Raw genomic sequence first — 16,545 nt, forward strand, 5'->3', positions numbered from 1 at the left:
TCTATCTATCTATCTATCTACAGCAACAGGAGAATACAGCAGCACACTGCTAGCACAAAGATATAGATGAAACATGAGTATATAGATAAAATATGAGTATATAGATAGAACATGAAAAGCTACACAGCTGTAATGCAATAAATGAAGATATGAAACTATGAAAATATGAGGTACTTAGCTTGCAAATTTGGCGCCAAATAACGAGCAATTAGTGCTGGCCAATTTATCCTTTGGTTGTATCTATCTATCTATCTATCTATCTCATATCTATCTATCTATATCTATATCTATCTATCTATCTCATATCTATCTATCTATCTATCTATCTCATATCTTTCTATCTGATATATATCTATTTATGGAGTGCTGCACTGGGCTTGTTTATCTCCTATCTATCTCCTATCTATCTATCTATCTATCTATTTATCTCATAACTAATAACTCATAACTAAGTCTAAACTTCCAAGTCTTCAACAAGTTAAGTCAAGTGGGTGTACAACACTACAAGTCTCAGCAGGTCTTCAGGGCTCCCAAGGGTTACTCCGCATCTCCTCTGCTCTAATTTGCACTGTAAGGACTTGAAAGGGGTTGTGCGCTGCCCTGCCTTTCAGAGCTCCGCTCGCAGCGTCTGGAAGTTCATTACTCCGAACGCTGTGTGCGGGCTTCTGTGTTCGCGGGCACCGGGCGTGACGTCACGCCCGGCCCCTCGTGACATCATCCCTGCCCCCTCAACGAAAGTGTATGGGAAGGGGGCGCGACCGCTGTCACGGTGGGCCGGGCGTGACGTCACGCCCTGCGGCCGCGAACACGGAAGCCCGCACATAGCGTTCGGAGTAATGAACTTCCGGATGCTGCGAGCAGAGCTCCGAAATGCAGGGCAGTGTACAACCCCTTTAACATCTACTCCTGCCTCAGTAAAGACAGTTATCTGTAACCTGGCATCAGTGTATTTATTATCCTGCGCCTGACCAAAGAGAAGCTGTCACATCCTCGGATGGGTAGGTTAACAGTGCTCTGGCGTCACAAAGTGATATCTCTAACCACCCCGAGTCACATACCACAATCTGCCTAACTCCCTATGGCTGCCACATATCTATCTCATATCTATCTATCTAATATATATATATATATATATATATATATATATATATATATATCATATCTATCTCATATCTATCTATTTATGGAGTGCTGCACTGGGCTTATTTTTTATGTTTATCTATTTATTTATCTAGCTATCTCAAATCTCTCTAACTTTCTATCTTTTTATCTATTTATTTATCTCACATCTTTCTATCTATTTATCTCCTATTTATTTATCTATCTATCTATATCCTATCTATCTATCTCATATCTGCGGTGTCCCAGTACTGCAGTGTGTCCTGTCAGGTAAACACTGCTTCAGGTGCCCGCGCAAGGCCCTGCTGCTCAGGCGATGCCTTAATAGTCTTTATAGTTTTTGTTTGTTGATTTGTAATGCTTTGCACTGTATCTTTAATAAAGGTTAAGGATATATGTTAGGAGGCATGATGCAGAGCACCCATGTGACCCTGATTGCCCAATGGGAGGCCTCCTAGCTAGGTCATATATAGTGTGTGGGGGGGGAGGAGTTATCCAGTATAATCAAGTCTAGTTTCAGTGTGTGTTCTGAGTGCAGAGCTCAGTGTGAGCTGCAGTGTGGAGAAGAGTCAGCAGGAGTGTGAGGTGATTCAAGGGAAGTTTAAAGAAAATCTTCATGCGAGCGACCGCACCGTTCTGAAAGTGTTCCCCACCCAGGAGGAGTCGGAAATTCCTAGCTGGGGGAACAGGAGCCTGTGAGTCAAAGAGCCACACAGTGCTAGTTCGGGAGAGATACAGTAATAAGCCTCCGACAGCTGGATCCCTGGCGGTGTAGCTTTAATTGGACACTAGTAGAATCCTAGTCAGCATGGGAGGCCTGAAAACTAAGTCTAAACTTCCTAGTCTTCAACAAGTAAAGTCAAGTGGGTATAAAACACTACAAGTCTCAGCAAGTCTTCAGGGTTCCCAAGGGTTACTCTGCATCTCCTCTGCTCTAATTTGCAATGTAAGAACTTTAACATCTACTCCTGCCTCAGTAAAGACAGTTATCTGTAACCTAGCATCGGTGGATTTATTATCCCGCGCCAGACCAAGCAAAAGCTGTCACATCCTCGGATGTGTAGGTTAACCCCTTCAGGACCAAGCCCATTTTGGCCTTAAGGACCAGAGCGTTTTTTGCACATCTGACCACTGTCACTTTAAACATTAATAACTCTGGAATGCTTTTAGCTTTCATTCTGATTCCGAGATTGTTTTTTCGTGACATATTCTACTTTAACATGGTGGTAAATTTTAGTGGTAACTTGCATCCTTTCCTTGTGAAAAATCCTAAAATTTGAAAATTTTGCATTTTTCTAACTTTGAAGCTCTCTGCTTGTAAGGAAAATGTATATTACAAATAAAAAAATTTTTTATTCACATATACAATATGTCTACTTTATGTCTGCATCATAAAAGTGACGAGTTTTTCTTTTGGAAGACACCAGAGGGCTTCAAAGTTCAGCAGCAATTTTCCAATTTTTCACAAAATTTTCAAACTCACTATTTTTCAGGGACCAGCTCAGGTTTGAAGTGGATTTGAAGGGTCTTCTTATTAGAAATACCCCACAAAAGACCCCATTATAAAAACTGCACCCCCCAAAGTATTCAAAATTACATTCAGTCATCATTTTAACCCTTTAGGTGTTTCACAGGAATAGAAGCAAAGTGAAGGAGAAAATTCACAATCTTCATTTTTTACACTCGCATGTTCTTGTAGACCCAATTTTTAAATTTTTACAAGGGGTAAAAGGAGAAAATGTATACTTATATTTGTAGCCCAATTTCTCTTGAGTAAGCACATACCTCATATGTCTATGTAAAGTGTTCGGCGGGCGCAGTAGAGGGCTCAGAAGGGAAAGAGTGATAAGGGGATTTTGGAGAGTACGTTTTTCTGAAATGGTTTTTGGGGGCATGTTGCATTTAGGAAGCCCTTATGGTGCCAGAACAGCAAAAAACCCTCACATGGCATACCATTTTGGAAACTAGACCCCTTGAGGTACGTAAAAAGGAATAAAGTGAGCCTTAATACCCCACAGGTGTTTCACGACTTTTGCATATGTAAAAAAAAATTTTTTTTCCACTAAAATGTGTGTTTCCCCCCAAATTTCACATTTTTCCAAGGGTTAATAGCAGGAAATACCCCCCAATATTTGTAACCCCTTCTCTTCTGAGTATGGAGGTACCCCATAAGTTGACCTGAAGTGCACTATGGGTGAACTACAATGCTCAGAAGAGAAGGAGTCATATTTGGCTTTTTGAGAGCAAATTTTGCTCGGGGGGCATGTTGCATTTAGGAAGCCCCTATGGTGCCAGAACAGCAAAAAATACCCACATGGCATACCATTTTGGAAACTAGACCCCTTGAGGAATGTAATAAGGAATAAAGTGAGCCTTATTACCCCACAGGTGTTTCATGACTTTTGCATATGTAAAAAAAAAATAAAAAATTTCCACTAAAATGTGTGTTTCCCCCCTAATTTCACCTTTTTGCAAGGGTTAATAACAGAAAATACTCCCCAAAATTTGTAACCCCATCTCTTCTGAGTATGGAGGTACCCCATAAGTTGACCTGAAGTGCACTATGGGCGAACTACAATGCTCAGAAGAGAAGGAGTCATATTTGGCTTTTTGAGAGCAAATTTTGCTCGGGGAGCATGTCGCATTTAGGAAGCCCCTAAGGTGCCAGAACAGCAAAAAAAACACACATGGCATACCATTTTGGAAACTAGACCCCTTGAGGAACGTAACAAGGGGTACAGTGAGCATTTGCCCCCCACTGGTGTCTGACAGATCTTTGGAACAGTGGGCTGTACAAGTTTTCATTTTCATGGACCACTGTTCCAAAGATCCGTCAGACACCTGTGGGGGGTAAATTCTCACTGCACCCCTCATTACATTCCGTGAGGGGTGTAGTTTCCGAAATGGGGTCACATGTGGGGTTTTGTTTTTTTTGCGTTTGTCAAAACCGCTGTAACAATCAGCCACCCCTGTGCAAATCACCTCAAATGTACATGGTGCGCTCTCCCTTCTGGGCCTTGTTGTGCGCCCCCAGAGCACTTTGCACTCACATATGGGGTATCTCTGTAGTCGGGAGAAATTGCGTTACAAATTTTGGGGGGCTTTTTTCCCTTTTACCTTTTGTGAAAATGTAAAGTATAGGGCAACATCAGCATGTTAGTGTAAAAAATAAAAAAATTTTACACTAACATTCTGGTGTAGACCCCAACATTTCCTTTTCATGAAGGGTTAAAGAAGAAAAAGCCCCCCAAACCTTGTAACGCAATTTCTCCCGAGTACAGCGATACCCCATATGTCGCCCTAAACTGTTGCCCTGAAATACGACAGGGCTCCAAAGTGAGAGCGCCATGTGCATTTGAGGCCTAAATTAGGGATTTGCATAGGGGTGGACATAGGGGTATTCTACGCCAGTGATTCCCAAACAGGGTGCCTCCAGCTGTTGCAAAACTCCCAGCAACGGCTGTCCGACAATACTGGGAGTTGTTGTTTTTCAACAGCTGGAGGCTCTGCTTTGGAAACAGTGGTGTACCGGACGTTCTTATTGGGGGAGGGGGTATGTGTATATGTAGTGTTTTTAACTTTTTATTTTATTTTGTGTTAGTGTAGTGTAGTGTTTTTAGGGTACAGTCACATGGGCGGGGGATTACAGCGAGTTTCCCAGCGCAAAATTTGCTGCATCTCAAGATGTGAGAAACCCACTGTAAAAGCCTCGCCCATGTGAATGTACCCTGTACATTCACGGGGGTGGCGGGGCGGGGGGGGGGGGGGCTTGCATCAGCTGTTGCAAAACCACAACTCCCAGCATGCATGGTCTGTTAGTGCATGCTGGGAGTCATAGTTTTGCAACAGCTGGAGGCACACAGGTTAGGAAACACTGAGTTAGAAACAGACAATGTTTCCCAACCAGTGTGTCTCCAGTTGTTGCAAAACTACAACTCCCAGCATGCCCAGACAGCTGAAGGGCATGCTGGGAGTTGTAGTACGGCAACATCTGAAGGGCCAGATGTTGCTGAACTAAAACTCCCAGCATGCCTGGACAGTCAGTGCATACTGGGAGTTGTAGTTTTGCAACAGCTGGAAGAGCACAGATTGGAGACCATTATACAATGGTCTCCAAACTGGGGCCCTCCAGATGTTGCAAAACTACAACTCCCAGCATGCATGGTCTTTTAGTGCATGCTGGGAGTTATAGTTTTGCAACAGCTGGAGGCACACAGGTTAGGAAACACTGAGTTAGAAACAATGTTTCCCAACCAGTGTGTCTCCAGCTGTTGCAAAACTACAACTCCCAGCATGCCCAGACAGCTGAAGGGCATGCTGGGAGTTGTAGTTCGGCAACATCTGAAGGGCCAGATGTTGCTTAACTAAAACTCCCAGGATGCCTGGACAGTCAGTGCATGCTGGGAGTTGTAGTTTTGCAACAGCTGGAAGAGCACAGATTGGAGATCATTATACAATGGTCTCCAAACTGAGGCCCTCCAGATGTTGCAAAACTACAACTCCCAGCATGCCCAGACAGCCAAAGGCTGTCTAGGCATGCTGGGAGTTGTAGTTTTCAGACTCCTAGAAGCAGCAGTGAAGATCTTCACTGCTGCCTCTGAGGACCACATACTTACCCGTCGCTGCTCGTCCACGTGGCCGGTCCCGCGCTGCTCCTCGGTCCCGCCGCTGGATCAGGTAAGTCCGCCGGTCCCCACGTGTTCCCCCCGAATGCCGCAGGTCCCCGCGAGCCCCTGCAGCCTTCGTCCCCCGTTCTGCCCGACTTCCAGGGGCGGGCAGTGCGGGGGATCTGAACTTTCACCCCAGATCACTGTGATTGGTCCACAGGGACCAATCACAGTGATCGCTGACCAGGACCATCAATTGATGGTCCTGGGGGTGAAGCAGAAGTTGTCCCCTGCTGGAAACAGCGGGACTTCTGCCAGTTAACCCGTGCGATGCTGCGCATCGCCGGGTTAACTGCATGTCATTTATAAACGCCGGGATGCGCGAACGCACTGCACAACCCGGCGTTTATATATGACATTCTGCGGGAAGGGGTTAACAGTGCTCTAGCATCACAAAGTGATACATCTAACCACCCCGAGTCACGTACCACAGTCTGCCTAACTCTCTATGGCTGCCACAAATCTATCTCATATCTATCTATCTATCTATCTATCTATCTATCTATCTATCTTCTATCTTCAATGTTTCCCAACCAGCATGTCTCCAGCTATTGCTAAACTACAACTTCCAGTCAGGCAACAGCTGGACGCACTCTGATAATGAACATTGATCTGATCTATCTATCAATCAAAAGCGGTGTTTCCCAACCAGTGTGTCTCTGGTTGCAACAGCCGGAGGCACACTGGTTGGGAAACACTGATCTATAGGATTTGGCATAACTAGCTAATCAAAAGGTGTCTGACTGCTGGAACCCCCTCTGTTCATGAGCACATGTAAAGGAGCATCAGCGCACATGCTTGACCACAGCTCTATCAGTGTCTATCTGGCTGCGAATTCGTCTCTCGGCAACACGGATTACAATTGCTTTCTATTTCCACTGTTTAAACATAAGGAAAAGAAATGTAAAAACAAAAGTTCCACAGAGAATGAAATAAGTGACAGCCGAGAATCCAGCTGCTGCTCCAGTCACTTGGGTGACAATGACTTATGTTCTCGTGATCCGTGGAGGTCCCAGCAGTTCAATCAGCTTGTTATTCCCAATCCTGGGATTACTTCTTTTACATTTTATTTTTCTAGTACTGGAAATCAAAGGCCTGGTATTAAAGGGGCATTCCAAGCTTTTTTTTTCTTCAGCCTTTGAGCCCATTAAGCCAAGTTATAATACAGTGTAATATTCTTCTATTACCTCTGTGTGCTGTTTTGTACCCTATTTTGTACTATCTTAAAGGGGTACTCCGGCGCTAAGACATCTTATCCCCTTTCCAAAGGATAGGGGATAAGATGCCTGATCGTGGGGGTCCCACCGCTGGGAACCCCTGTGATCTTGCACGCAGCACCCAGTTATAATCAGCCCCCGGAGCATGTTCGCTCCGGGTCTGATGACTGGTGATCACGGGGCTGGATCACGGGGGCGTCACACGGGGCCATGAGGTCACAATGCTCCGGCCCCGTGATCACCAGTCATCAGACCCGGAGCGAACATGCTACGGGGACTAATTGTAACGGAGTGCTGCGTGCAAGATCATGGGGTCCACAGCAGCAGGACCCCCGCGATCAGGAATGTTATCCCCTATCCTTTGGATAGGGGATAAGATGTGTTAACGCCGGACTACCCCTTTAATGCCCATTCTAAAAATGCTCATTAAAAATCTGACACCTGCTGGCCTACTGAACGCTAGGTGATAGGAGTTTAGTATTTATATTCTCTACTGGAAGATTCTTCTTACCTTGTCATCTGGAGTGGGAGAATACATTTTTTCTTCTAAGGGGTGCTTAGAGAAGTCATAAGGATAACTGACCACTAAGTCACCTCCATGAAGACTCCCCGACATCACGAATGGGATATTCCTCATCCACTTCATGACCGCCTTTGTCTCTGGAGCCACCTACATGGGAAGGAGAATATAATTTTTTTTTTCTTATTCAAGGTTTTTATTGTTTTTCACGAAAGAGAAAACAAAAATAAACCCAACGCAGGGGCATCATAAAATGCAAAAATGCAAAAAAAATAAAACAACAACTACAAGATAAAACAAAATAAAACAAAAATCAAAACTAAGGTAGACCTAGATCCAGGTGACGTTTCAGAGAAAAGAAAAAAAGACAAAAAAATTTGTACAAAATGACAAGCCAGTTTTCTTTAGGTGTTTTTATCAGGTCACAAAAAAAAAAGAAAAAAAAAAAAAAAAAACGCCAGGAAAAGCCAAGTGGAAACCTAGTCCTAACGGTGACATTGAGTTCCTCACAGTTTTAATAATTCTACTTGAAGACACTGAGTATTACATTTAATTGCTTAAATCTAGAGGATTAAAATCTATAATTTTTCTGGGATCACAGGACAGGTGCACACTATAAAGGGGTTCTCCCCCATAAGGTGATTTTAGTAATTACCTCGCAGACAGTAATAGACATGCTTAGGAAGGATCTGCGCTTGTCTTTGGGCTAAATGGCTATGTTGTGAGATTACTGTGGCTAGCTTTTTGTGAACTGGCTATTTCCTGTTGGAGTTCCTTCTTTGTATGTGTGAGGTCACTTTTCTCCCTTCCACACATCAGCCCCCCCACCCATTGAAGCACAAATGCTGGAAACAACAGACCAGTGTTTTCTAACCAGGGTGCCTCCAGCTGTTGCAAATCATGTTGCAAGAAAAAAATAAAAATAAAAAATAAAAGAAATTCTTGTAGAATGATCTCCCTACATATTAAGGTCAAGTTCAAACAGTGCAGATTCAGATTTTTTATTTTTTATTTTTGCCAAAAAAGGGTCAATAAAAAGAGAAATCCACTATAAACCTATCTTCTTACAGGATCCAGACCTAATTTTTGCTAGAAAATAATAAATATATCAAGGGGACCAAGTCTGTACTGAGTGAAGCAGTCACTAGTACATATATTTTAGCGGTATTCCACCAATATGTATGATGAGAATCTCTTTTTGAAAATACTCCAACCATGTCAATGATGCATAATCAACTTCCCTTTATTATTATTATTATTATTTTTTTTATCAAAAACACCTCACTGAGTTTTTTTTGGTGAAAAAAAAGCTGCAAGTCAATAGGGATTCATTAACATTTTTTTTTCCACTTATTTTTTTTTCTTTCTTTACAACAGTGCTCTCTGCTGACACCTCTGTATATGTCAGGAACTTTCCAGAGCAGGATAGGTTTGCTATGGGGATTTGCTCCTGTTCTGGACAGTTCCAGATATGGACAGAGGTGTCAGCTGAGAGCACTGTGGTCAGACATAAAATAACTACACAACTCCTCTGGAGCATACAGCAGCTGATAAGTACTGGAAGCATAAAGATTTTTAAGTATAAGTAATTTACAGATCTGTTTAACTTTCTGGCACCAGTTGATTTAAAAGTTTTCCACCTGAGTACCCCTTTAAGGTCAATTAAAAAAATGACAGATTCAGCTGTTTTTCAGCACTTTTCTTTTTAGCCAAAAAAGGGTCAATAAAAAGAGAAAGCCACTATAAACCTTTCTTCTTTTCAGAATCCAGACCTAAAAAGAAGAAAAAAATAGAAAAAAAATAAATATATCAAGGGGACCAAGTCTGTACTGAGTGAACCAGGAATTCAGCTTAGACAAATGTGATGCTGCAGCCGGACAGGATTATGTTCTGGATGGTATGGGGACCCCTAGTGGTCTTTTTTTTTTTTTATTTTTTTTTTTATAAGTCATGATTTTTATAAAAGGATATAAGATAAAAATTTTTATGAAGTATTAGAAAGGTTTTTTTTTATTATTATTTTTTATTTTTATTTTGCCCAGGGAGCCCTGATATCCAGTTTAGCACAGCCTCATATAGTCCCTAGTACATATACTGTTACAGTCATTGCATATACTGTTCATACCAAGACCAGAACACTTTGAGGATTATTAATATAATGTAAAGAATATCTCACATAGCACACAGGCACAGCTATAAAACAGCATTATAAAATAGACCAGTAATAGCCATATTCTCTTACAAAAGGTGTCACTCAGCTTTCCTAGATTCCTGAATAACAAATCTATTAAGTTATAGAGTACTATAGCTCCATAATGCAGTCATCTTATAAAGACAGATTTGGCACTCAGAAGAGCGAGAAAGCTGAATAACAATCACTGGGGGGAAGAATAAATTAAACTTTGTCCAGAAAGTTATTGTTATTTTTCTTCTGTCCCTTTTTTTTTTTTTTTTTCTTTTCTTTCTTTTTTTTTTTAATTTAATTTTTTTAAATCCCTTTAATAAAAAAAATGCCATAATTTTTTCAGAACGAAAACTCATATGGATAGAGCTGAGATCGCTAAATGCAACAGCTCTGAATAATGACAATGACAATATCATATCCAAATATAACATGTAGACTAGTAAACTAAAAACACATTGCATGAGAGAAGAGAACGACATCTGGTGGGTGGAAAAGCTGCGCGGTTTTGTAAGTCAATGGTGCCATCTAGTTGACAAATCACATAATGCACTGGTTGAAAGAATTGCAGAAAATATCTGCATTAACTTAATGCCAATAGCATTTGTTTTAAAGTAGAACTCAGGCAGGGAGACATTGTTTCCATTGTCACCCCCCCCCATTCTCTCTTCTTCCCTGATGCTGGATTTTATCTCAATTGAGTCACCTTTGACGCTCATCTGCATAGCTAATGGTGGTAAATAATATTCATTGATTCGATATCACAGGTTTCCTTATTGATCACTGACTTACTGGCATCTAAGTGTTTTCCCTCCTGAGATTTTGGAGGTATTACCAGTAAATATCCTCATAGTCGGTCTCCATACGTTGAATTGATCTGCTGGATAAACAAAAATTCCCCTCACCTTTCCAAACCCTTCCCCCCCAGTATTGACTACATAGTCTTCATCTTACACCTTTAGTTATCTTCTTCAGTTTCTCTTGACTTCATTTGAAGATGGACCATAGACTTTATGGAAAGATTTAGGAAGAAATCTGTGAAAATGTATAAGGGCTTGTTTTAGTCCAGTATACGCCGGACATCCTTAAGGCTAAGTTTCCACTTGGTTTTTTTTTCTGGCAGTTTTTGAGCCAAAGTCAGAAGTGGATCCATAAGGAAGGAGAAGTGTAAGTCCTTCCTTTATATGTCCTATTCCTTTTGAATACATTTCTGGCTTTGGCTCAAAAACTGCAGTGGCAGATATCCAAAAACTGCCGGAAAAAAAAACAAGTGGAACCCCAGGACATCTTATCCCCATCTAAAGGCCGCCATGCCCCCTCCCATAGACTTGTATTGAGGGGGCGGGCCATGACATCATGAGGGGGCGGAGCCGTGACGTCACGATGCTCCTGCCCCTGTATTGCCGGTCATTACGCACATAGCTAGTTTGCTCTGTGCAGGAATGGCAGCAGGGTGCTGCAACTGAGATCCTGGGGGTCCCCAACGGCGGGAACCCCGCGATAATGCCTCTATTCCTAGCTCTTATAAAAATGATGGTCCTCCCTCAATGTTTGTTTCTTTTTGGGGCTTCCCCGTTTGGGTCCTAAAGAAATGGTTCCGGGGGTTGGAGGCTGTAATGAATCGACTTATATGGTGGAGAGGTAGGGTAAGAATGAAATATCTAAGTATTTGACCTTGCCTGAAGGGGATGGAGGATGAGGACTACCAAATTTTCGCTTTTATTTTCTTGCGCAAAAGGATTTAGTATGGGGAGGGACATACATATGTTCTGCATTGTAATGTGTTATAAAATGTCTTGTGGTTTTAAGAGTTGTACCATGTGATATGTCATGTGATTGTTACCCAGGAGGTATCAGTGACCAGTTGACCTCAAGAGTGACCTATGGGCTCCCTACTAGTCTCCCCCATATAAGCCCTGGGTGGAGCTAGCTCGCTCTCTTTTGCTCTTTTCTTCTTTGGAGATAAGTCTTTGCTGAGGTCAGTTGTGCCTAGTGTGTGCCCAGAGTGTTGGAGGCCTCAAAGTCAAGTCCTGTAGCCACCATCAAATGCAAGTATGGCTCCTTTCACACTATGAGTATTCATCCATCATTAAACATCCATTTTCTGTGTAAAAACAGATGTATAATAATGGATGAAATAACAGGTGCTAACGGCTGAATAATGTACGCCAAAATAACGGGCATATTTATTCATTAAGACCTGTTACAACATCGTTCATGTACGGCCATTTTATCACCTCAGCCTACAGACTCCCACAGCCTCGACTACTACTACCCCTATCATTGAACAGACTTGTTTCCATGATGGTAGTAGTAATTCCTTGGCTGTGGGAGTCTGCCGGTGGCTGGGGAGGCTACATTAGTGGGGGTTGTAGTACAGGGACTGAGGGATTGATCGCACTGGGTGTCACTTCTGAGACCTGATGCGATTAGAAGTTATTAAAGAGGGGAGCTGGTGGCATGCTCCATTCCCTTGTGATGTACGATGTATTTACTTTAATTTTTAAATTCCCTGCCGGGAGCCCTGAATGGCCGGTGCTGAGGAGCTAGCAGGGTTTTCAAATTGAAGCGCTGCGGTGGGGAAAGGTATATAGAATCGCTGGGGGGTAGTATATCTGGCCCCCGCAGCGCTTCTGTATATCTTGCCCCCCCGCAGCACATTTATATATGTTCCGCCTGCAGCGCATTTTTATATTGTCACCCCCTCCTCCGCAGCGCATATATATGTTCCCCCCGCAGTGCTATCATAAGTCTCCGGCAGCGCTATGAATGAAAAGCATTCTACAGCAGCGCATCTGGCATGCTGCTGAAAGAATAACTTTGTCTGCCAAAGATTTGTTGTTCTGGATCAGTAGGAGGTACTTATTGGTTAGTAGTGTTGAGCGGCATAGGCCATATTCGAATTCGCGATATTTCACGAATATATGGACGAATAATCGTCATACATTCGCTAAATTCGCATATTCATAATATTCGCGTATGCGAAAATTAGAATAAATCAAAAGTAGCCTAAGCGAAAATTCGCAAATGCGAAAATTCGCACACCAGTCTCACACAGTAGTATTAGAGCCTTCTTTACACCACACAAGCTGGAAGCAGAGAGGGATGATCACTGTGATGTTTGCTGTGAAAAAAAAAAATTACAAAAAAAAAACAAAAACAAAAAAACGAATATTCGTAATTACGAATATATAGTGCTATATTCGCGAATATTCGCGAATTTGCGAATATGCGATAATCTCGAATAAAATTTGCATTGCGAATATTCGTGAGCAACACTATTGGTTAGTCTCTATTTAAATATCCTGTTTTGCAGTATGATTCAGCTTATAGTGCAGTGTTTCCCAATTAGGATCTCCCAGCTGTTGCAAAACTACAACTCCCAGCATGCCCGGACAGCCTTTGGCTGTCTGGTCATGCTGGGATTTGTATTTTTGCAACAGCTGGAGGAATCCTGGTTGAGAAATACTTCACTATAATCTGCATCATACTGCAAAAGCTAGGATATTCTGTTCAGTCTTGTCTTTGTCTCTGGGTCCCTGTGTCTGCTTGTCATGTTAGAATTAGTTATGCGTCAGGGAGGATTATGATGGGAATATTTGGTTTAGCAGTTTCTGGTGTTAGGTTTAGTGTTCAGGGAAATATCCAGGGATAGCAAGTTGAGGTCGGTTCTTCTTTGATTCCTGGCATCTTCATTCACCATTTGTGCCATTATCTGTTTTATTATTTCTGGTTCCTTTCACCCATTGGTGAGTTGCTTATTTGTTATCTTTGTTATCTAAAAGTAATGATATGTTATAATCGCGGCATCCCGAACAGCTGTAGCACAGGAGGAGGTCTTCTTACCTTCTCCTGTGCTGTCCAATCGCCGAATGAATGCTTCAAGCCTGAGATCCAGGCTTGAGCATTCAATCGCCAAAAACACTGATCGATCCATTCGTATGGAGGTGGATCAATCAGTGTAAAAGATCAGTTAATGCAATGTTATAGCCCCCTATAGGAGCTATAATATTGCATAAGAAAAGTGTAAAAAAATCATTAACCCTTTCAATTATCCCTTCCCCTAATAAAAGTTCACCCGGCATTTCCAAGAATAAAAAAAAACAGTGTAAATAAAAATAAAAATAAACATATGTGGTATCGCCGCGTGCGGAAATGTCCGAATTATAAAAATATAGCACTTTTTAAACCGCATGTTCAATGGCGTATGTGCAAAAAAATTCCAAAGTCCAAAATAGCGCATTTTTGATCACTTTTTATACCACAAAAAAAGTGAATAAAAAGTGATCAAAAAGTCTGATCAGAACAAAAATGGTACCGCTAAAAACTTCAGATCATGGCGCAAAAAATGAGCCTTCATAGTGCCCTGATCACAGAAAAATAAAAAAGTTTTAGGGGTCAGAAGATGACCATTTTAAACGTATAAATTTTCCTGCACGTATTCATGATTTTTTTTCTGAAGTGATACAAAATCAAACCTATATAAGTAGGGGATCATTTTAACCATATGGACCTACAGAATAAAGATAAGATGTAATTTTTGCCAAAAAATGTACTGCGTAAAAACGGAAGCCCCCAAAACTTACAAAATAGTGTTTTTTCATCAATTTTGTCGCACATTGATTTTTTTTCCCGTTTAACCGTAGCTTTTTGGGTAAAATGACTAATGTCATTACAAAGTAGAATTAGTGACGCAAAAAATAAGCCATCATATAGAATTTTAGGTGAACATTTTTAAGAGTTATGATTTTTTAAAGGGGTACTCCGGTGCTTAGACATCTTATCCCCTATCCAAAGGATAGGGGATAAGATGCCTGATCGCAGGAGTCCCGCCGCTGGGGACCCCCTGGATCATGCACGCGGCACCCCGTTTGTAATCAGTCCCCGGAGCGTGTTCGCTCCGGGACTGATTACCGGCGACTACAGGGCGGGCGGCGTCACGCCCCCCCCCCCCGTGTGATGTCACGCTCCACCGCTCAATGCAAGCCTACGGGAGGCGGCGTGATAGCTGTCACACCCCCTCCCCTAGGCTTGCATTGAGGGGCGGAGCATGACATCACACGGGGGCGTGGGCGTGACGTCACACGCCGCCCGCCCTGTAGTCGCCAGTAATCAGTCCCGGAGAGAACACGCTACGGGGACTGAATAAAAACGGGGTGCCGCGTGCATGATCCCGGGGGTCCCCAGCGGCGGGACTCTTGCGATCAGGCATCTTATCCCCTATCCTTTGGATAGGGGATAAGATGTCTAAGCACCGGAGTACCCCTTTAAAGTTAAGGAGGAAAAATAAAAAAACGGAAAAAGCCCAGGTCCTTAAGGGGTTAAGGACCAAGACCATTTTGACCTTAAAAGGGTACTCCACTGGAAAACATTTTTTTTTTAATCAACTGGTGCCAGAAAGTTAAACAGATTTGTTAATTACTTCTATTAAAAAATCTTAATCATTCCAGTACTTATCAGCTGCTGTTATGAACCACAGGAAGTTCTTTTCTTTTTGAATTATCTTTTCCTTCCTTTCGTTCCTGAGTAGGAGAAAATCCACATAGAAAACCTATCCTGCACTGGACACTTCCTAAAATGGACAGAGGTGGCAGCAGAGAGCACTGTGGTCAGGCAAAAAAGGAAATTCAAAAAGAAAAGAACTTCCTGTGGATCATAACAACAGCTGATAAGTACTGGAAGGATTATGATTTTTTTTTTTTTTTTTATATAAGTAACTTACAAATCTGTTTAACTTTCTGGCACCACTTGATAAAAAAAAAAAAAAAATGTTTTCCAGTGGAGTACCCCTTTAAGGACCAGGCCAATTTTATTTTTGCATTTTCATTTTTTCCTCCTCACCTTTTAAAATCCATAACCCTTTTATATTTCCATCTACAGACCCATATAAGGGCTTGTTTTTTGCATGACCAATTGTACTTTGTAATGAAACCTCTCATTTTACCATAAAATGTACGGCGCACCCAAAAAATATATATTTTTAGGGAGAAAATTTTAATTAAAATCTCAATTTTGCAAATTTTGGAGGGTTATTCTGTGGGTCAATACAATTAAAATGATACCCATGATTACATACTTTTCTATTCTAGTACAGCTTAAAAAAAAAATCTCAAAAGTTTTGTACAAAATTGGTATGTTTAAAATCGCCCTATTTTGACCACCTATATAACTTTTTCAATTTTCCGTATATATGGGGCGGTATGAGGGCTCATTTTTTGCACCATGATCTGTACTTTTTATCGATACCATATTTGCATAAATGATACTTTTAAATCACTTTTAATTAAAAAAATTGGCACTAAAATATGTAAAAAAAAAAAGCAGCAATTTGGGACTTTTTATTTTATTTTATGTTTACGCAGTTCACCGTACAGGATCATTAACATTATATTTTGCTAGTATGGACATTTACGCACACGGCGATACCAAATGTGTTTATTATGTTTTTTATTTATTTTTTTATGCTTTTTGGGGGTAAAATGGGAAAAAGGGACAATTTACATTTTTATTAAAAGAGGAGATTTTTCAATTTTGTTTTCCTTTACTTTATTTTTTAACTTTTTGTTTACACATTTTATGTCCCGATAGGGGACTATCTATAGCAATCACTCAATTGCTAATACTGTTCAGTGCTATGCAAAGGGCATAGCACTGATTAATATTATCTGCAATCCTCTGCTCTGGTTTGTTGGATCTCAGACCAGAGCAGAAGACCCCAGGACATAGCCAGAGGCAAGGGAGGGGACCTCCGGCCGCCATTCTAGATGATCGGATCCCCGCGTTCCGATTATCTATTTAAACATGACCATTGCCGCAGATGCCGTGATTTGTATTGATCAG

The 16,545-nt window shown here is 41.6% G+C and overlaps 1 protein-coding gene across 1 annotated transcript in view; it reads right to left on the reverse strand.

The window, feature by feature from the left end:
• The window catches only part of CPZ (carboxypeptidase Z), a 90,861-nt gene that overhangs the window by 31,343 nt on the left and 42,973 nt on the right, over nucleotides 1–16,545 (reverse strand). The window contains exon 7 of the mRNA XM_056551582.1: nucleotides 7,515–7,673. Coding sequence (XP_056407557.1) covers nucleotides 7,515–7,673 — 159 coding nt within the window. The remainder of the gene's footprint in view (nucleotides 1–7,514; nucleotides 7,674–16,545) is intronic.

This window comes from Hyla sarda, chromosome 1 (genome assembly GCF_029499605.1).
Source record: "Hyla sarda isolate aHylSar1 chromosome 1, aHylSar1.hap1, whole genome shotgun sequence".
NCBI classification, from domain to species: domain Eukaryota; kingdom Metazoa; phylum Chordata; class Amphibia; order Anura; family Hylidae; genus Hyla; species Hyla sarda.